This window comes from Lynx rufus, unplaced genomic scaffold, assembly GCF_022079265.1.
Source record: "Lynx rufus isolate CCGP_SWC_20201006 ecotype Redwood Valley unplaced genomic scaffold, mLynRuf1.p SCAF_1, whole genome shotgun sequence".
NCBI lineage: Eukaryota > Metazoa > Chordata > Mammalia > Carnivora > Felidae > Lynx > Lynx rufus.
In genome coordinates, this window is record NW_025814823.1 from 78,580,167 (window position 1) to 78,601,374 (window position 21,208).

The window sequence follows — 21,208 nt, forward strand, 5'->3', positions numbered from 1 at the left end:
TCCCACTAGGAGGAGGAAGGCGGAGAGGGGAGCAGGTGATGTGGGAGCCGGCGGGGACATTTGCCGGCGACACCGAGCGTGGGCCGGAAGTGGAGGAGCCGCGAGCGGCGCCGCAAGAGCTCCGGGCTAGACCGTGGCGACGGCGGCGGCCCCTCGGCTGGAGGAGGACGATGAGGAGCGACGGAAGCGGCGCGGGGGGACGCTGCCGCGCGGCAACGGGTTCCGTGTCCGCGGCCCACTGCGCAGCCTGCGAGCAGGTCTAAGTAAGTACGGTGCGCGGCCGCTGAGCCGCCGGGTGCGCTCCCTCCGGGGAGGGACGCGGGGGGCGGCCGGCGGGGCCTCGCGGGTGCCCGGGACCCGAACCGCCTTCCCGGGGGAGCGGGACCCGCTCCGCAGCCCCGCGGCCCGTCGCGGGAGCGGGCGCGCCGGTTACCGAGCGCCTGGCGCTGCCGTGCGGCGCTGGACGCGGAGCGCGTCTCCGAAGCCTGTCGGCGGTCTGGCCAGGAGCGCGCACAGACCGGTACTTAGAGCTCGCCCCTCGCGGCCCGCGCCCTCCCACGCTCCTGGCGAAAGTGACACCGAACTCCCCCAGCTGCGCGGTCAGAGAGGGCCCGCAGAGTCCCGGCCGCTCCCCGCCACCGACAGGTGTAGACCTGCGGATTGCATGGCAGCAAGTTTGGGGTGTCTAAGAAACGGCGCGAGTGCACCCCACGCAATTGAAGTCGACTTTGCCGTCGATTTTTGTCAGCGTTTGCTTTCTGCAAAATGCGATGTTGGTGATACTCCCCGGGGCATCATAACCGAAAACAAATCTTTTATTTGGCTGTTTTACATAGGTTCACTAGGTCATAGTAACTGAACATTAAGGCACAAGAGGCTTCCAGTTTTGATGTTTGATTTATATTGATCCTGTCCTGGTTTCTTTGGCCCGGGTGAATACTTATCTGTGTCCATACTTAGATTAATCACGTGTCTTTTACCAAGAAGTTGCATTTTGAGTAAACAATAATTTGCTGCCATGCATGTAATGGAATCTCATAATTATGCCACCTAAAACATAGACTGCTCAATTCAGTTAATTGTTGACTTACTATGTGCCAGGCACTGACTACCGAAAATAGAGAATTGAATAGATGAAGTCACGGTCATCGAGGAGCTCCCAGTCTGTGTAAAACAGGTGAATTAATTATTCTACAGTAGTAAGGGTCACCACATACATTTGTACGAACTGCAGGATGTGGAATGGTTGGTAGGGGGGAGTAGAGGTCCAGGAAAGGCTTTCTGAAGGAGCTGCTACCTGAAACTGGGTTTTGACAGAAAGGTAACGCATTGCCCTATTTATTTCCTGTGTGCACATCCTCCGGTATTCTCCAGTGAGTCTCATCCATTATTTAATCCAAGTCTAGCAGAACTTGTAGTTGTGCTTACTTTCATTCACCCTGCTCTAGTGGATGTTAGAATATTTAAATTTCGTCTTCTAGAAGTGGCTGCATTAACACACTACGTATGACATTTGATGCCAGCAGTTTTTCTGTTACATGTTTCGTCTCCCTTTTAGACGTGAGGAAGTATATATTCAGAGAAGCTAAGTGAGTTGGCAAAGGCCACCTAGCTATTAGCAGACCAGGCCAGGAAACCTGTCTCTTTCCACTGCCCCACGCTGCCTCCCATTGGTAGCTGATTGGAAATGATGACTGTGAACCTGCTTAGGGACAGCTGTGTGTCCAGACCCAGGCGCACCACATGCCTTCGCGGGCCCGCTTCTGGCCCCTTGCCCTCTGAGGGACAGGATTTACAAACCAGATTGTGCTGGGTTAACAAGATCTCTCAGTGATAGGTTCAGGAAGCTGTCCAGCCTGGCGTTTTTCTAGGGTGCCCTCTCTCTTGTTACTCATCTCATGGGATTCTTTTCCTATTTTTCTGTTTCCCACTAATTTAGAACTCAATTATTACTCAGATTCTAAAATCTTTCCAAACCTTGTTTCATCACCTCAGGGATGCCTGGGGCCCTTATATATGCTTCTTGGATGTTGACCAAAAAAGGTGTTAGTTTTCCTAATTCTTCTAATTAAGATTTTTGCCCCTCAAATGATACCTTTCATAATAAGTTATTATAGTTTATGTTAATGTTTCTTATAGGTCTTAACTCCTTCAGCAGTGCATTCTACTAAAATTGCAAAGGTGTACTATTTCCAGGGCATGCACTATATGCATTAATGAGTTAGACTAGGGTCTTACCTTTTCTGTAACAGTGTTGTTATAAGAAAATGACTTTTCAGTTCCATCCATCTATAGTAAAGTGTCTAGAACAGTACCACTTCATAAGTTCGAAACATACTAAATTTCATTATCAGTCTTTTTTTTTTTTAGTGTTTATTTTTGAGAGAGAGAGAGAAACAGAGCACGAGCAGGGAAGGGGAACAAAGAGAGGGAGACAGAGAATCTGAAACAGGCTCCAGGCTCTGAGCTGTCGGCCCAGAGCCCAACGCAGGGCTCGAACTCACAAACTGTGAGATCGTGACCTGAGCCGAAGTCAGACGTTTAACCAACTGAGCCACCCAGGCGCCCCTCATTATCAGTCTTAATTCTAACATCATCATTTGCATTTTTAGCCTTCGTGGATTTTTTTTAAATGATTTTCTTTCTTACAGATATTTGTAATCTCAGAACAGATTGTGATTGGCTTCCAGTGGCAGTGAGCTGTCCTCTTTGTTCTGTCGGTTGACTCTATCTGCCACCCCTTCCTTGCTTCCAGTAAAAGGGGAAGGCACAAAAATGCTCTGTGTCGCCACCTGGTGTGTTTGAGATACCTGCCCAAGCAGAGTTCAGTCCCTGAACTAGTCTGCTGTCCACCATTTTCGTAGGCAGTTGGCGCTTCATTTGTCCCCTGGGGCTATTAATACACACTTCTTCATTATTGATGACGTGTGGGTAACCGTTAGGGAAATAGATAATTCATTCTGTGGTGTCTCCCGACACTCTGATGGCTTTTTGTGTTTCCATTTCAGCTGTGCAGCTGGCATGGTTTCTTCTCTTTCCAGTGCTTAGCAGAGAAGGGGATATATCGATGCAGGAAGGCTGAATCTGCATTCTTCATTACTTGAAATGTGATTGGAAACTGAATTCCCTTAGAGTCCTTAATAGTACCACGGGATACTCGTTCTTCCCCTGTTGTACAGCTGTTAGCAGTTGTTAGAATTTGCTTTCTACTTTTTACAGTCTTCTTGTGAACCTCCATGCTGTTCTGTCACTTGTAGGTAGGTTTTTTAATGTATGATCAGTTTTTATTCTTAAAACTATTCCTGAAATTATCAATCTGAGATGGACTCAAGGGTCTTTAAAAATAATAGTACATTGATGAATTAGGAGTTTCTTAGTTGCATTTATAATTGGTTAACCTTTAGTTTGGGGGGAATTCGTGTGTCACGTCTAGGTAAACATTGTTTCAAAGACCTTTTTTCTGTGGCAGAATCAGTAAGTCAGTAATGCAATGTAAACTTTTGCAGTTAAAAAAATAGAATAATTGGCATTTACTTTTTTGTGTGAGAATTCCAGCCTTTATTAAAGTATAATTTTAAGTGTGATTAAAAGAATAACTTACATACTCTGCTAGTTATTGAAGCAATAATCAAAAAATGTATTCAATTAGTCAGAGAAAGACAAATGTATGACTTTACTCATAAGAGGAATTTAAGATACAAAACAGATGAACATAAGGGAAGGGAAGTAAAAATAATATAAAAACAGGGAGGGGGACAAAACATAAGAGACTCTTAAATACAGAGGACAAACAGAGGGTTGCTGGAGGGGTTGTGGGTGGAGAGATGGCTAAATGGGCGAGGGGCATTAGAGAGGACACTTGTTGGGATGAGCACTGGGTGTTATACGTAGGGGATGAATCACTGGAATCTACTCCTGAAATCATTATTGCACCATATGCTAACTAACTTAGAGGTAAGTCAAAAAATTAATTAATTAAAAAAAAAAAAGGCAACCACACATGAGAAGTATCAGGCATGTGATGTGAGAGGGCCTCAAATCAGAGCCCCCTTCCCTGCATGGTACTGATGTGACCTGCCAGGCCCAGTCCAATGGCACTGGAGGGGGTGGTGTCTGAGGGCCCTCCCTGCTCCAGACTGCCCCAGAACTCAGGCCCAGGAAGGGATGAGGTGGGCCGTGTGTGCATCCCTGTACCTCTGTCTCGGGTTTCTGCCTGACTCCATGGCCCCCTTCAAGGTGTTTTTCAAGGCTAGCTGCTTCCAATCCATTACTTTCAACCAAGGCCTGGACCCAGCTGGTCCCAGCGGCCTCTCACTCTTTCCTTCCCACCACAACCCCCACTGCCCCCCAGTCCCCCAGCCCCCAGGGGCCCCTCTGCCCACCGCCTGCCCACTCACTACCAGCTGGCTACCTCAGGGGCCACCTGCTGTCAGGGGCTTCTTCCGCCCACTCCACCTCCCCCCAGGCTCCCAGCCCCCCGACAGAACTAAGTTCCCTTTGGCTGAGCCCCTCAGCACCGCCGCTCCCGGCTCACGCTGACCACCCAGCATGTCGCACCATGCCATACCATGCCACGCCATGCCCGGGGTGCGGGCTCTGGCACCACAACCCCAGTCCAGGTCGGTGAGCACACTGGACAAGACAGTCCCTTCTCTCTTTAGAACCCAGTTGCCATGCCTAACCAGAAAAGAGGTGATCCATGGGGTAGTGATGGTTCCTTTCAACAGTGGCGGTCCGGGTCCGCAGCCAGACCGCCTGGGTGCCAGCTCTGCGCATCTCCCCTCCCCTCCCCCCCCCGCCCCAGCCACATGACCCTGGGCACATCTGTATGTGGGGGTGGCTGGTACCTACCTTGAAAAGTTCAAGGCGTTACACGAGGAAATATTAGGGTGACCATATATCTGGCTGTGCCCAGAACAGTCCCAGTTTGTACCTGTTGCCCTGTCACAGTTAATCGTGTCTCCTTTCGCTCTCACTAGTGAAGAGAGGCAGAGAGCGTGCTGTGTGCCTGGCAGGATATTCAGCTATTCAATGATTATGACAGTGCTCATTCTTTTTTTTAAGACTTATTTTTTCACTTAATCTCTACCCCCAACGTGGGGCTTGAACTTGCTACCCCAAGATCAAGAGTCACAGGCTCCAGTGACTGGGCCAGCCAGGTACCCCTGTGATGTCCATTCCTGATTGCTGAGGCAGTGACACAAATCTGCATGTGATAGAATGACCTAGAACCTGTATGGATGTCAGCTTCCCGTGTTGATGCTGTTCTCCAGTGATGGGAGTGATGCTGTTCTCCAGTGATGCTGTTATCCAGTGATGATGCTGTGGAGGAAAACTGGGGGATGTGTACATGGGACCTCTCTTTACTGTTCTTGCATTTTCTTTTGCATCTGTAATTACTTCAAAATGAAAAGTTAAAAAAAAATGTATCCCTATAGTTTGAGTTTTAGTTCTTGATATATTTAAGTTGTTCTCTTTAAATTTTGGATAAGGAGTTGATAATAGATTACCAGCTTCAGTGGGCAAGCAATAATATTTTTTGGCAGGGAGGAAGTTGATGGTGGTTGTTACTCTGGACTTGAAATTAATCTTTAGTGTTTGCCATCGTGTACTTTACTTTCACTGGAGAGAATGACCCGAGTTCCATTAACAAAGCAAAAGCAAAGCATTGCAGTGTTCATAGCAACTCATGATAGTTCCTTATATAGTCCTGGCTTTTCTTTGTCTCTGCCCAGTAATACTCCTAAAACAGGCCGGGTCTGTTGTTTTATGTGAAGGTTGTGTAGCCAAACTTATTTTCTACAATTTTAAGTGTGTGCTCTTTAAAAATATGTTTCTTTGATAGTAGTGGTCTGGGAAGGAGACTGAAATGTATGATGAATAAAATATCTTACAAACCTCAGTTGAAATATAAAATCACTGTATCTCTGTGCATCTGAGTTTTCTAGAGACTCATTTAAAAAAATTTTTTTAATGTTTACTTATTTTTGAGAGAGTGTGAGCAAAGTGGGGGAGGGGCAGAGACAGCAAGAGACACAGAATCTGAAACAGGCTCCAGCTCTGAGCTGTCAAGAGCCTGGCGCGGGGCTTGAACTCAAGGACTGTGAGATCCTGACCTGAGCCAAAGTCAGACACTTAACCAGCTGAGCCACCCAGGTGCCCGGACACTCATTTTTAATCTTGGTGCATACTTAACCTCTCTCACTTACTTTTCAGTTACTCCTTAAAGTCAACTGGGCCCTCCAACCTCTACTAGTCAGTAAAGACCATGTATTTTGTAATCTAATGCTTATTTTCCAGTTCTGCCTTTCATTTTTCTCTGTCACCTGTAAAATGAATTTGTGAGACCCTAGGGATTATTCAGTTTAACAGTTTGGTTCGACAGATACGGAAACTGATACCCAAGGTAAAAAGTGATAGACAGGAAGACCCATTATTCAGGGTCCCCATATTTAAATGTGGACTTAGTGATTTGAGAATGTGTGAAGCAGGGTTCACTGGGTAAAAGCCTCACCCAGGTGGCACAGAACTTGTGCCAGAGCTGAAAGTTCTCTCTCCAAAGCTTGTCGTTTGTCTTATGTTTGTGATCCTTGGGAACCTGAAGAATGTTAGGTGTTTTTGTTAAGGGTATTTATCTTCCAGAATCTAGCAAGCTGTAACAGCGTATTACAATGCACAGAATATTTAAATTCAAAGAGTACATCATTCTTTTGGAGGTGGGGGAGTTCTGTTTTTATTTTATTTTATTTTATTTTATTTTGTTTTATTTTGTTTTATGTTATGTTATGTTATGTTATTTATTTTTTTAATTTTAATTCCAGCATAGTAATATACAGTGCTACACTAGTTTCAGGGATTTATTCTGAGGCTGCAAAAACATTTCAGTATTCTCAGCATGACACAACACATTAACAAATTGTAGGACAAATCATATGGTCATTTTGACATTCGGAAAAATCATTTGAGGGGCGCCCGGGTGGCTCAGTTGGTTGAGCATCCAACTTCGGCCCAGGTCATGATCTCGCGGTTCATGGGTTCGAGCCTGGCGTCGGGCTCTGTGCTCACAGCTCAGAGGTTGGGGCCTGCTTCGGATTCTGCGTCTCCCTCTCTCTCTGCCCCTCCCCCTATCCCCCCTCTCAAAAATAAGTAAACATTTAAAAATGTATTTTAAAAAAGATTTGAAATAATTGAACACCATTTCATGATAAAAACTCTCAACAGAGTGGGTATAGAGGGAATACACTTCAATATAATGAAGGCCATGTATATAAAAATCCCAAAGCAACATTGTACTCAGTGATGGAAAACGGAATGCTTTTCCCCTAAGATCAGGAACACGACCAGGAAGTCCACTCGCCTCACTTTTAGTGTTCTAGTACTGGGGGTGCCGGCTGTAGGAGGCTTCAGTGTGGCCTCTTCTCTCCATTTTGTCATCGAGTTTCTTCTGTCAGTCCTCGGGTCGATTTCCAGCGTATTTCGGGTGATTTGGTGGCTACCTGGTTGTGTTCCTGGGCCGAGACAAGTGCCGCCGTCCTCCTCTCCCCGTAGTACATCATTCTTAATGTGAGGGTAACACATCTGCGGAGGGAAAGGCAGTAAGGTTCTAGGGTTAGGCACTATGGAACAGTGGTTTTTAAACTTTCTGGTCTCAGAACCCTTTTACATTCTAAAAATTGTCAAGGATGCCAAAATGTTTTTGACATGTGTACTATACACAGATTTATTGTGTTAGAAATTAAAGCTAGGAGTTTATAAAATATATAACGTCATTTTAAAGTGGCAGTAAAAAAATCATTACATATTCACAATTTTTTTTAAATTTTTTTTTTAACGTTTATTTATTTTTGAGACAGAGAGAGACAGAGCATGAGCAGGGGAGGGTCAGAGAGAGAGGGAGACACAGAATCCGAAGCAGGCTCCAGGCTCTGAGCTGTCAGCACAGAGCCCAACGCGGGGCTCGAACTCACGGACCGTGAGATCGTGACCTGAGCCGAAGTCGGATGCTTAACCGACCAAGCCACCCAGGCGCCCCCACAATTTTTTTTTATCCAAAACAGCTGTCTTTGCAAAACAATTAATGAGGAGTGTGGCATTGTTTTACATTTCTGTAAATATCTTTAATGTCTGCTTAAATGGAGGCTGGCAGATTATTATCATCCTTCTGCATTCATTCTCCTAAGGTAGGTGGTTTTAGGTAAACTCTGAAGAAAATTGGGCTCACATAACCCTGCAGTTGTCAAGGGAGGAGTGTCGTGGCTGTTCTTTGATAACTGCAGTATTCAACAGATGGTCGTCACACTGTAGAATCCAAAGCCTGTATCAAAGAACTTTTCGTCTTTGTCACATTGACATCCAAAAGCTTATGTTATAATGAATTTTTATCCATGCTGGATCATGGGACATCATTCATTGGTGACTTGGAAAATACTAGTTTGCCGTGTTGGGCAGATTCTTCCAAATGTTGAGTCATTTCGTAGGTTGTCAAAAGTCACGTTTGCTAATATCGTCACCACCACGATGCCATCAGAAGAGTCTCCGAAGTCATGGGATGCCATTGGCCACTTCACATTCATTTTTCATAAAATGTCTACTAGACATCCAACTCTGAATGACCATACTTTATCAGGTGGCTGTTTCAGTAAAAATGTTGTCACCTAGAAAAGCAGCTGGGTCAGCTCACAGCTCAGAATTTCAGCATTCAGCGCTGGTGTTGTTTGTGTCCTCCGCATTTTGTCACACAGAATATTAAAGACGTGTACTCACTGGTTGAGATATAATCCTTCCCAATTTGTCACACAATATTAAAGATGTATATTCACTCGTTGACATATAATTACATTAATAATTTTTGCGGCTTTCTCAGTGACATTCTTATGTAAAAATGACTTTTCTCCCCTTCCTGGAATCCATGGGGATAAAGAATATGATTCTTAAGTCTTGGTGCCTCTGCCTTGATTCTTGCTGCCTGTCATTGATTTTGTACCATAAATGCGAATGTCCAACAGTGAAAAGCCAAATAGAGTATAGGCAAATACGGTATAATTGTAATATTGATCTTGAAGACACCTATAAAGGGTCTTGGTGACCCCTGGGAGTCTGCATTGGCATAAGAAGATCTCAGGTTTAAGAGGGACCTCAAAGATCATCCAGTTCAACTGCTCTGATTTCCTCTACAGTGGGGTTGCCAGGTGTTTACTTAGTTATGCTTAAATACTTCCAGTTCCTGTGAGTAATTGTGCTGAGTAAAAATAAGTGGCATAGACAGTTCTTTGATGGCAAGTAAGAGAAATTCTTAATCCTGGAGTTATGCTTTGTCCTGTGTTTTAAGAATTTGCGTACATTTCCACTTGTTTTCTGTAAGTAATTAAACATGATGAAACGCAGGGATTACTAAAAATTATGTTGTAAAGGACACATAGCTGTGGTTTTATTTTTCTGTTGGTGTGTTTAAGGACAGTTGTGATCTTTGATTTTCTTTGTCTCTTCCATACTGAAATGAACTTATGTTAGACATGCACTGTTATGTATGCCCATGTCTGTTTCCTGAGTAGATCACGAGCCACTTGAGAACAGGGGCTGTACATTTACAATTTTTAAATAGTCTGTAGTGCCTAAACATTATTATTCACCCGGTAGGGTCCGCATATGTGTGTGGCATTGTCTTTAATCTGTAAATAGTGTGGTAGGACACACTGGAATCTGATGAGGCTAGGAAACCAAGTATGGGTGCTTCAGTGGCCCGGCTGGGTTTGAGAAATCCCCCCAGCTTGGCGGTAGTGTCCTAAGGACTCGTGTCATTGAGGATGGACATGACTTCCGTACTGATCTCTTTTATTTAAATATTTTTCCTCAGAATGGGAGCATTTGCGTTTCTCCAAGGACATACGTATGAGGGAACGCACGAGGTAATTCATGGAGATCAGAGGAGCACGCCCTCGCTAACCCTGCTGACTTAGCACTCTGCTCACACTAGCCAACCTGGTGGTTCTGACACATTTACAGCTTCAAATTGTTTTTATTTTTTACTCTTAAATTGGTTATTGTGTACTTATAATGGTCTAATACTTAAATACCTGAAGCATATGGAGCACTAAACTGAATAAAACAAGTTAATCAGGACCATCAAATTCTCAAGATGATTGTCACCAGACCTGTAAGTTGTATTCATAGGATTAAAGTGCTTATATAGTGCATCAAGATGTTGCTGATGCTTCAAAACTATTCTTCTGAAAGGAAAACGATCCTAATTATTTCTACTTTGTCATAATAAAATCATAATAAAAATTAGTCATGTTTTCAATAGATTATTTTATTTTATTTATTTTTATTTTTTGAGAGACAGAGCACGAGCAGGGGAGGGGCAGAGAGAGAGGGAGACACAGTGTCCGAAGCAGGCTCCAGGCTCCGAGCTGTCAGCACAGAGGCCGACGTGGGGCTCGAACTCAAGAACCACGAGATCGTGACCTGAGCCGAAATCAGATGCTTAACCTGAGCCAGCCAGGCGCCCCTCAATAAATTGTTTCTTGAGACGTGCTTACTAATATCACTATGATACCTCTAATCACTTGGTCTAAATAAAAAGCACAAAATTATTTTTTAGGTTGATTGTTTTTCATTCAGAGTCAAGACCTGTGCATGTTATGAGAATATGCTTATTTTTGAAATTATAACACATTAATTAAATTTTAGTTTAATATATTATTATACATTGAGCCCCAGAATTTTACCTGTGGTTTTTGAAAAAGTATTTGTTTACACATCATGCTTTTTTTGTTTGTTTGTAAGTAATGTAAAGCATGGAAAATGTGAGGCAGAGAAGGTTGTGGTTAGTTGTAGCGCAGTTTGAGGTGTCAGTGAAATATCAGGTATTCAAGGAACAGATAAACCGAGATTGTAGGTGGAGTAAACATAGGGAATCAGAACGATTTATACACGAGTATGATACTCGGAGGCATGAAAAAGAATGAAATTGCTGAGGGAAAGGAGGTAGATGGACAGGACCTTGGGAAATGCCTCTGGGGTGGGTCAGAGGGAGCAACTCTGGAATTTGAGTTACCGGAAGCTGAGGGAGAGTCCGCGTTCGGTGCTGCTTAGGGTTTTGGGGCCGCGGTGTGGATTGAGAGAATCTGCTGGATTTGTTAGCAGGTGAGGTGCACTTTTTGTGAGAGATCGTGGTGGGAGCTTGCGCATCACATTCTCAGTGAGTAGTTACTGGGGTGGTTTAAGCCACAGGTAGACGGGCTGTAGAGACATTTGACATGCGAGGCCTGGTGTGATAAAGTGGCAAGAGCAGAACTGAGGGTTGGGAATAAGTCAGATATTCAAGATGTAGGCATGAGGTGAAAACATGATGATGACGGAGAGGCGTGGAAGACGACAGGCTGTCTGTCGGTTGGCTGAGTTTCTGCCGTCTTCAGGTCTAACGAATGCCTTTTCCCTCGAGGCACCTTTCTAGTTAGTGTCAACTTTGGTTTAACTTTGAACGTATTTAACTCACCATTTCTGTGGATTGTTTATGATACTAACGTGACGCATTTGAGCACGCAAAAGAAGCCGGCAAATAAATCGATGTCTTCTGGAAGCACATTTCATAAACGTTTGCCCCGTAAAACGCACTCTCGGGTGTAGCCAGTTGCCTTGCGTATTGTCCGTGACCGGCGGCTGGATATCCGCGCTCTGGAGACCTGATAGACCATACCTGGCACCACTTCTGTCCCCTCTGTTGAAGGACATGGGATAGAAAACCCAGCACGTCAGCATCAGGTGTGTTGTCCCCAGATAATAATAGCTCAGGCCGTGGAGAGGGAGGGGACATGTGGGTGGGAGCAGATGCCACCCTGACTTGGCTACTTCTTGCTCCTCGGGAAGTAGTATCTTTTGTAATAGCACGTGCACACTGCGTCCGACTCGGCAGAGGACACGCCAGTTACGGGTCAGATCCCCGCTGCTGGAAGCCCCTCTTTATCCTTCCCCTTGGACATGTGTCGCCCTACTCAGGGCCTGCTTAATCCACATTTAGCTCACCATGAGGGGTCAAGTTTACCACGCACAATGTTGCTTAGAAACGGCTGCTATCCCACCTTTATCAGGTTTCCAGGGAAACAGTGCTAGAAGGTTAATCAGAGGTCATTTTTTTCATGCTAGAGAAAAGGTTTTGTTAACCCTTTACCTACACGAATTTATTGGCAAAATAGATGGCAGACTTACATACCACTAGCTGTAGGATCCGTGCGGTGTACCGTTTCAGAGGTACTGCGTGTTGGCAGTGACTTTCGTAACATCTGGGTCTATATGAAATTGTTTTTATGTGCCAGCAGGTGACTCCAGTAACTGTGTTCTGCTGATGGTTTCAACAAATTTAGTAAATAAAAACATCCTTCCTGGGGCGCCTGGGTGGCTCAGTCGGTTGAGCGTCCGATTTCGGCTCGGGTCATGATCTCACAGCTCGTGAGTTCGAGCCCCGCGTCGGGCTCTGTGCTGACAGCTCAGAGCCTGGAGCCTGCTTCAGATTCTTACTGTGTCTCCCTCTCTCTCTGCCCCTAACCCACTCGCATTCTGTCTCTGTCTCTGTCAAAAATAAATAAACATTAAAAAAATTTTTTTTAAAATAAAAATAAAAACATCCTTCCTATTTGAGGCTTGCTTGTTCCAGTTCCCTTAAGAGCATAGAGGTGTGACACAGACTGGGGAGCAGAAATTACTATCAAATTGGGTCAGGTAAGAGTAAGGCGGTCTGTGAGTAGAGGTCTCTGTCTAAACCACCAATAAATATGCCAAAGCGTATTAAAAAGGGGACAGCACACTCTCAAGTGTGTACTTAAGAGCAGTTTTTATTAACCTGTCCTTAGAATTGATTTCCATTTGAGATTCCTCCAAATGGATTGACATTTATTCTGGCTTCCACCATTTAAGATTATAAAATTGCCTTTGTTTATCACAAAAGAGCTTTAATTAAGGTGCCTTTTCAGGAATGCTTTCTGGAAAACCATAAGTTTAATTCTTGTTATTTCTAACCAAAAGTGGACTCACATATGCCATTTTTCTAATGTCCAGTCTTAAATATATGTGCCCAGTACTCAGAATACAGTTATGTTTTCTTAGAAGGCTAATAATGTACATACATTATTTATTCATTTAAAAAACATTTTAGTTTGGAATATATGTAAAGTGGTGTCCTACCCAGTAGAGATAACAGTAGTGAAAAAGAGAAAAACAGTTCTTGGCTTTATAGATTTAAATTCAATATTATATGTTGAAATTAGAAATTAAAGAGGCTACTTTGAAAAAGATAATTTTTCCAAGTTTGAATAATTGAAAATTGTAACTCTTTTTTCTGTATGTTTGATATATATGTACATATGAAATGTTCAAGTAGTTTTTGGTAACAATTTTGTTTGATTTGAAAACTGAGTCAACTCCTGATTATCCACGATATAGGAACCCTTATCAAATTTCTAGATTTGCTTGGCACATTCTGATGTTGATGTTAATTTGAGCAGAACATGGTTAAGAACATAGTGGTGTAGCTAGAAACACTAGTCACAAAGGCAACTAAAGTTCATATGTCTATAGTATCTGTAAATGCTTTGCAAATTAGTTTCATTTGGTAATGCTGACCAACCTTATATGTAGGCATTTAAAAAATTATTCCACTGAAAAGGGAATTCAGACTGGAAATAAGTGATAAATACAACATTGTTCAGCAGCTATATGGTAGAGCAGAATTTTAGGGTCATGGAATTTTAGCCGTGTGTTTTTTCCTACTAAATCACCAAATGAATGGTGTTTCAGTTACTCCTCTCTCTGATACCACTGTCACAAATGATTGGCTTTAACTATGAAAAAGACAGTAAAATTGTTCACTGAAGACATACCTTAAGTGGTATCTTATTTTCCAAATAGTGCGGTGCTCTAGTATGTTGGTATTTTATATCCCAGACCTTGTTAATCCTAATCATTACACAGAATTTTTTTATTTTGATGTATAAAGTTAACAATGATGTGTTTTCACCTTTCTCCAGTACAGCGCTTGGTACACATGAAAATCCTTGACAATCATTTGTACTTAAAAAAAATAAATAAAAGTAAGTAAACATGAGATGAAAAGTTTAAGTGGGCCAGATATGTTGTTGAGACTCGCGCACTGCGTTGAAGGGATGTGGCGTAGCCCTGTGTGATCTAAGCTGTCGATAAATAGCCGTCAGAGAGGCTCTTATTATGAGAGGCATTGGTTGATGAGCGATCTGGAATATTGGCTTATTTGGCTGCTCTGAAGCAGCCCCTCGCAGTTCTGGTTTTTAACCAGGTCATGACACCCAGTGCTCGGGTGCTTTTAAGCTTGAATTTTTTGTTTGACTTTCTGTATCTGCTGTTGTCTAGCTCACCATGGTGTTCATGTAATAGAACTTGCTACAGCTGGGTGGCAGTGTTGACCACAGAGAAACTTCAGGAAAATGCTGTGCTGTTGGTTTATGTTCAGAGAGAGTCATTTGAGTAAGAATTCAAATTTGAAAGTGTATGTTCAGCGAGCTAGTAAGTAAGGTATGGTTGGTGGGGTAGTGGTGAAATGTCAAATCTGTTAAATCATCTAACTCGCCTTTATGGCCAATCGAATTTAATTTGGTTTTATGATTTTTTTTTCAGTGTTTAATTCAGTGAACAAAAGTGTCAAGTTTATTAGCTTATGGAATACAGCTAATAAAAATAAATTTTTATTTTTTAAAATAAATTATATTATTTTTTAAAATACTATTTTATTTTTTAAAAATAAAATTTTTTAAATTTTAAAAATCAGTCGTTAGCAATTATCTATGAAATTTAAGAATAACTTCTTTATGGTAGTTTTGTTTGCAAGTAAAAGAGGATTTAATATTTTTTAAAACTTGGCAAACGTATAAATAGATGACTGCTACATAAGAAAGCTTACAACGTACCTCACTTTTTTTGCTTTTTTTAAGACAGTATGCATAAAGTTTTTTATTTGATAACCAAAAGATATTGACTTAAAGTGCTTTTCTTCTGTATTTTCTTTTATCAATTATAATTTTCAGAAATCTTTAAAAACATTTTTCTTCAATAAGTCATTTTCTTCATTTTTCTCTGGTTCTCAAATAGAATTGCTGTCTTCGTTTCACACTTCTCCCCCAGGTGTTTATGGCCTTTCTAATACGTCATACTAATCTGGATTGACTCATGATGGGAAATTGTAGTAAGGGCTGTATAAAAGATTGTGCTTATTTCATGATACTAGCAGTCTGAAATTTCTTTTTAATCCAGTGTGAAAGAAATTATTGAACTCTTTCTAAAAAATAATGCAATGCTGGAAACTAGTAGTTAATTTAAATAAATTATTGCTTAACTGGGAAATCCTGCAGGTAGAGAAGAAAATATTTTATTCTTACCTCAGTTTGTTTAGGTACAATTTATAATGTGAAAAAGAAAATTGACAATAAATTGTATCAGATTGATCTTGACTAATTAGAATATATTAACTATCTCTTTAATAAAATTTGCCTTCAACCTGCCTAGCTCAGTGAAGTTGTAGGATACAAAATCAATATACGAAAATCTGTTGTTTCTTTATACTAATAATTATCAGAAAGAGAAATTAAAGAAAATGGTTTTGTTTATAACTCCATAAAAAAATAGAATACCTAGGAATAAGTTTAGTCAGGGAAGGGGAAGACCTCTACCCTGAAAACTATAAGACAAATATGAAAGAAATTGAAGAAAACACAAATAAATGGAAAGATAATTCTGTTTTCATGGATAAGAATTGTTATTATGTCCATATTACCCAAAACGGTGTATAGGTACAGTGCAATCACTACCGAAATTACAATGGCAATTTTTACAGAAATAGAACAGTGATCTTACAATTTGTGTATGGAACCACAAAAGATCCCAACTAGCCAAAGCAATCTTGAGAAAGAAAAACAAAGCTGGAGGCAAACTCCCTCATTTCTAACTATATTACAAAGCTATGTCAAAACAGTGTGGTATTGGCATAAAGACAGACACAGTGATCAATGGTGCAAAATAGAGTCCAGAAATACACCTACGCATAGATGGTCAATTAATTTACAACAGAGAAGCCAAGAATATACAACTGGGGCAAATGGTGCTGGGAAAACTGGATATCCACATGCAGAAGAATGAAACTAGGGCACTACTTTACAACATACACAAAAATTAACTTAAAATGGATTAAAGATGTTAAGATCTGAAACCATAAAACTCCTAGAGGAAAACAAAGTAGTGAGCTCCTTGACGTTGTCTTGGCAATGATTTTTGGATCTGTGACACCAAAAGCAGAGACAACAAAAGCGAAATAACTAGGTGGAACTACATCAGACTTAAAAAGCTTCTATACAGCAAGGGAAATCAACAAAATGAAATGACTGAAGGGGAGAATATATTTGCAAAGCATATATCTGATAAGGGATTAGTATCTAAAGTATATAAAGAACTCACACAACTCAGTAGCAACAAAACAATATGATTATGAAATAGAAGATCTAAATAGAAGTTTTTCCAGAGAAGACATACAGAGGGCCAACAAGTACCTGAAAAGATGTTTAGCATCATTGATCAGGGAAATGCAAATGAAAAACCACAGTGAGATGTTACCTCACACCTGTCAGAATGGGTATTATCAAAACGACAAGAAATAAATATTGGCGAGGGCGTGGAGAAAAGGAAACCCTCGGGCACTGTTGGTGGGAATGTAAATTGGTGCAGCCAAGGAAAAATAGTATGGAGGGTTCCTCAAAAAATTAAAAATACAACTACCATATGATCCAGCAATTCTGCTTCTGGCTGTTTATCCAAAGAAAACAAAACCGCTGACTCAGGAAGCTATATGGACACCCATGTTCATTGCAACATTATTTACAATAGCCAAGATATGGAAACAACCTAAGTATCCATTGATGGATGAATGGATGAAGAAAATATGACATGTACACACAATGAAATATTACCAAGCCATAAAGAAGAATGAAATCTTGCCGTTTGCCACAAAACAGATGGACTTGAGAGCATTATGCTAAGTGAGATAAGTCAAAGAAAGGCAAATCTGTATGATTTCATTTATGTGTGGAACAAGAAAGAAAGAAAGAGAAAGAAAAACACCTAAACCCCAAGTTTACAGATACAGAGAACAGGTGGCTGGTTGCCAGAGGCAGGGATGGAGGAAATGGGTGAAGGGGATCAAAATGTACAAACTTCCCATTATAACATGAATCGTTTGGGGACATTAGGTACAGCTTGGCCGCTATCATTAATACTGTAGTGCATACTCATGGGGTGCTGGGGGGGCTCGGTTGAGCGTCCAACTTCGGCTCAGGTCACGATCTTGCGGTTCGTGGGTTCAGGCCCCACGTCAGGCTCTGTGCTGACAGCTCGGAGCCTGGAGCCTGCTTCAGATTCTGTGTCTCCCTCTTTCTCTGCCCCTCCCCTGCTCCTTCTCTGTCTCTCAAAAATAAAGATTAAAAAAAATTTTTTTTTAAATACCGTATTGCATACTTGGAAGTTGCTAAGAGAGTGGATCATAGAAGTTCTCATCACAAGAAAAAGAATTTTGCAGCCATGATTGGTGACAGACGTTAACTAGACATACCGTGATCGTTTCTCAATATAGACAAAGATCCTTACGTTGTACACTTGAAAACAATAAAATGTATGTCATTTATGCCTCAATACAAAAAAGAAATTCTCTCAACCTACCTAGGCCACTGATGGGCACACCAGGAGCTTCGGGATCATGCTCGTTGGCCTTTGGGCTCTTCGTCCTGAGGAGCTGGGAGCACAGCCATTGACTTACGGCCCTGAGCCTCCGTTGCCTCATAAAAATTTGGGAACAGGGCATTAGCTGATTTTTGTGTCAAATCAAGGAGGATGCATTAATGAAAGTCCCTGACAGTAATTAAGCACTTTTTTAGAAAAATGTATATATTTTGATGAATATTTGTATTTTGTAATCCTAGCAGTGGAAGCAGAAAGGAGACTGTTGAGACCAGAAGAAACAGGGGAATTTGAACAACGGTGGATGGAATGATGTAGCCTTCCAAGGGTTCTCTTAGTGCCGTGATTTACTGTCACATGGATTTAACTTTTAAAATAATGTAAGTTGAATTACTGATTCTCTCTCTCTCTCTCTTTCTCTCTCTCTCTTTAGGACACTTACGGAGAGCTACAATGGAAAAATCCTGGATGCTGTGGAACTTTGTTGAAAGATGGCTAATAGCTTTGGCTTCGTGGTCTTGGGCCCTTTGCCGTATTTCTCTTTTACCTTTAATAGTGACTTTTCATCTGTATGGAGGCATTATCTTACTTTTGTTAATATTCGTGTCAATAGCAGGTATTCTGTATAAATTCCAGGATGTATTGCTTTATTTTCCAGAGCAGCCATCTTCTTCACGCCTTTATGTTCCCATGCCCACTGGTATTCCACATGAAAACATTTTCATCAGAACCAAAGATGGAGTGCGTCTGAACCTTATTTTGATAAGATACACTGGAGACAATTCGCCCTATTCCCCGACTATAATTTATTTTCATGGGAATGCAGGCAACATAGGTCACAGGTTACCAAATGCATTGCTTATGTTGGTTAACCTCAAAGTTAATCTTTTGCTTGTTGATTATCGAGGATACGGAAAAAGCGAAGGAGAAGCGAGTGAAGAGGGACTCTACCTGGATTCTGAAGCTGTGCTAGATTACGTGATGACTAGACCTGACCTTGACAAAACAAAAATTTTTCTTTTTGGCCGTTCCTTGGGAGGAGCGGTGGCTATCCATCTGGCTTCCGAAAATTCACATCGGATTTCGGCCATTATGGTGGAGAACACGTTTTTAAGCATACCGCATATGGCCAGCACTTTATTTTCATTCTTCCCAATGCGTTACCTTCCTTTATGGTGCTACAAAAACAAATTCTTATCCTACAGAAAAATCGCTCAGTGCAGAATGCCTTCTCTTTTCATCTCTGGGCTCTCCGACCAGTTAATTCCACCAGTAATGATGAAGCAACTCTATGAACTGTCCCCGTCTCGGACTAAGAGATTAGCCATTTTTCCCGATGGGACTCATAATGATACGTGGCAGTGCCAGGGCTACTTTACTGCCCTGGAACACTTCATCCGAGAAGCAATAAAAAGCCGTTCTCCCGAAGACATGGCACAGACCTCACCCAACGTCACGATTATATGATGCTCTTCTGTTTGATTAACGCACTGTATTTTAATTTGCGCGGAACGATAAAGAATATTCCTTTCTACAAGTGTGTTATGTCTGTACTTGTCTGAAGAGTGACATTAAACCCTGAAAGGACTTCAGTGCTCCTTTGAGACGATCCAAATAGTTTTTGACATGTGAAGAACTGTAATTCTTGGGATTATTTCATAGTTTTCATCAAACCTTTCAATGTGGTCATGTATCCGTATCTTTCGTTTAATATGCCAGTATAATAGCATATTGTATTCAAAAGTTTCTTGTTGCCAAGATGGTGTGCTTCGCGTGGCACTTGGATCCGTGGCTGGGTGTGGAAGGAGATCTGCCAACGAGAAACCTTTGAGTATTATTCCTTTAGTAAGTACCGGGACAATCATGGCAAGCAAACTTAGTTCTGTAACTGCATTCTTCACCTTAAAAGTTAAAATGAAATGCATGATGGTATTTTAGTCCTTGAATTATGCAATGCATCGTTTTTACTGTAAATAGCACTGGTCATTGACCGACGTATACGGTAACCTGGGTTATATCTATTTTGATGTAAACTCTATTTTGTTTTCGGCGAGAAGTGAAATCGAGGCCTGTGTGCCGGCTGCCATTGCATTTTGCTCTGGTGAATGCTGAGATCCAGCTTTTTCTTACAAGTAAATGGGACCCCATTTTCCAATATAAATGTACCGTGTTTTGTTAGGTACAGTCTGGATCATAGCATGTAAAAATAGAAATTTAGAATTTTACTGCAGCTTTGATGTGCACATTTGAACTTTTTAACATTTGTAATTTTGGTGGCAAAGAGAATTTTAGCTTCTGTCGATTTTGTAAGTCTACAGCTCAACCACTAATAGCGATCATAATGACAATTAGAACTTGTTTAAGAAATAAATTGGCGAGGCTTATCATTACATGATTGTACAGACTATTTTACAGAAATTCCCACACTTGAGTTTTAAGTCCAGTATCTAGATATATCTAGCCCACAACAGCCAAGATATCATTTATTGGACTTTCTGAAAATAAAAGTTACAAAATCAAAAGCAAAAAACCTGTTCTTTGGTTTAATGTTTCAGTTGTTCTTATATAGAGCATTAAAAGACAGTTTCAGGAAGTTTTCTTTCTTTTTCTTCTCCACATAGGAGTGTGGGAATGAAGGAACTCAAGAAGTTTTTCTTACAGAACCTATTACCACATTTAACAATTGCGTGGCTAGAAGTGAGAAGTAGTATTTAGACTTAGAGAAGAGTAAGAAAAAAAAAAGAGCCCCGTAAAACTTGCAGAACATACCTTAAAAAATATAAGCTATGGGGTATAATTGTGCTACGTTGTTTCAGGCTGTCCTCAAAAATTAGATGTAATTGAGCTCTGTACATTATGTCAGCTTTAACATAGAATATTTTGAATATTTAGCTATATTTATTGGCTTTGTGCAAGCGGCTAGAGCAGAGAAATCATGGGTCAATATTCTTGACCTTAATTTTAGAATCTTTCCATGGAGATAGGGCTAGAGATACTTTTGCCAAATAACATTCTTATTCACTTTATGTCAGTATTTAGAAAAAAATTCTAGCAAGTATGATTTCCTGTTTTTCTATAAATTATTGTTTAAAAGTCATGCTTTAAAAAAAAAAGTTGGTAATGCATATCATGGAAGGCGTATTATTATGTATAAATTCACCACAATTAAAGGATACTTTTCATCTTATTGGTCATTGCGATGTAGAATGACTCTCCTAAATAGTAGTGTATTCAAAAGAAAAAAGTTAATACAACAATCGTAGTGTACTTAGACATGAGCTTACTTGGTGCACCTTAGCTTGTATCATCTTTAAGGTTTGGAGTACCTTTGTATGTTTCCCTGTAACCATTTAGCGTAGTACTTGTGAAGGGGTTTATCCACTTTAGTTGTAATGAGTATTATGCTGATGAAGTATAAAAGCTTTTTCTTCATCAGTGTTTTGTTCTTATGCTGCTTTTTTTT

At 41.2% G+C, this 21,208-nt stretch overlaps 1 protein-coding gene across 1 annotated transcript; it reads left to right on the forward strand.

Moving 5' to 3' along the window:
* Nucleotides 1-31: 31 nt before the first annotated feature.
* Nucleotides 32-20,937, forward strand: ABHD13 (abhydrolase domain containing 13). The gene is made up of 2 exons (XM_047081754.1): nucleotides 32-263; nucleotides 18,179-20,937. The coding sequence occupies exon 2, from the start codon at nucleotides 18,199-18,201 to the stop codon at nucleotides 19,210-19,212; it is 1,014 nt and encodes a 337-aa protein (XP_046937710.1). The 5' UTR covers nucleotides 32-263; nucleotides 18,179-18,198; the 3' UTR covers nucleotides 19,213-20,937.
* The last annotated feature ends 271 nt before the right edge of the window (nucleotides 20,938-21,208 follow it).

Coding starts and splice junctions, on each gene's coding strand:
- ABHD13 (XM_047081754.1), top strand. CDS start 18,199: ATGGAAAAATCCTGGATGCTGTGGAACTTTGTTGAAAGATGGCTAATA.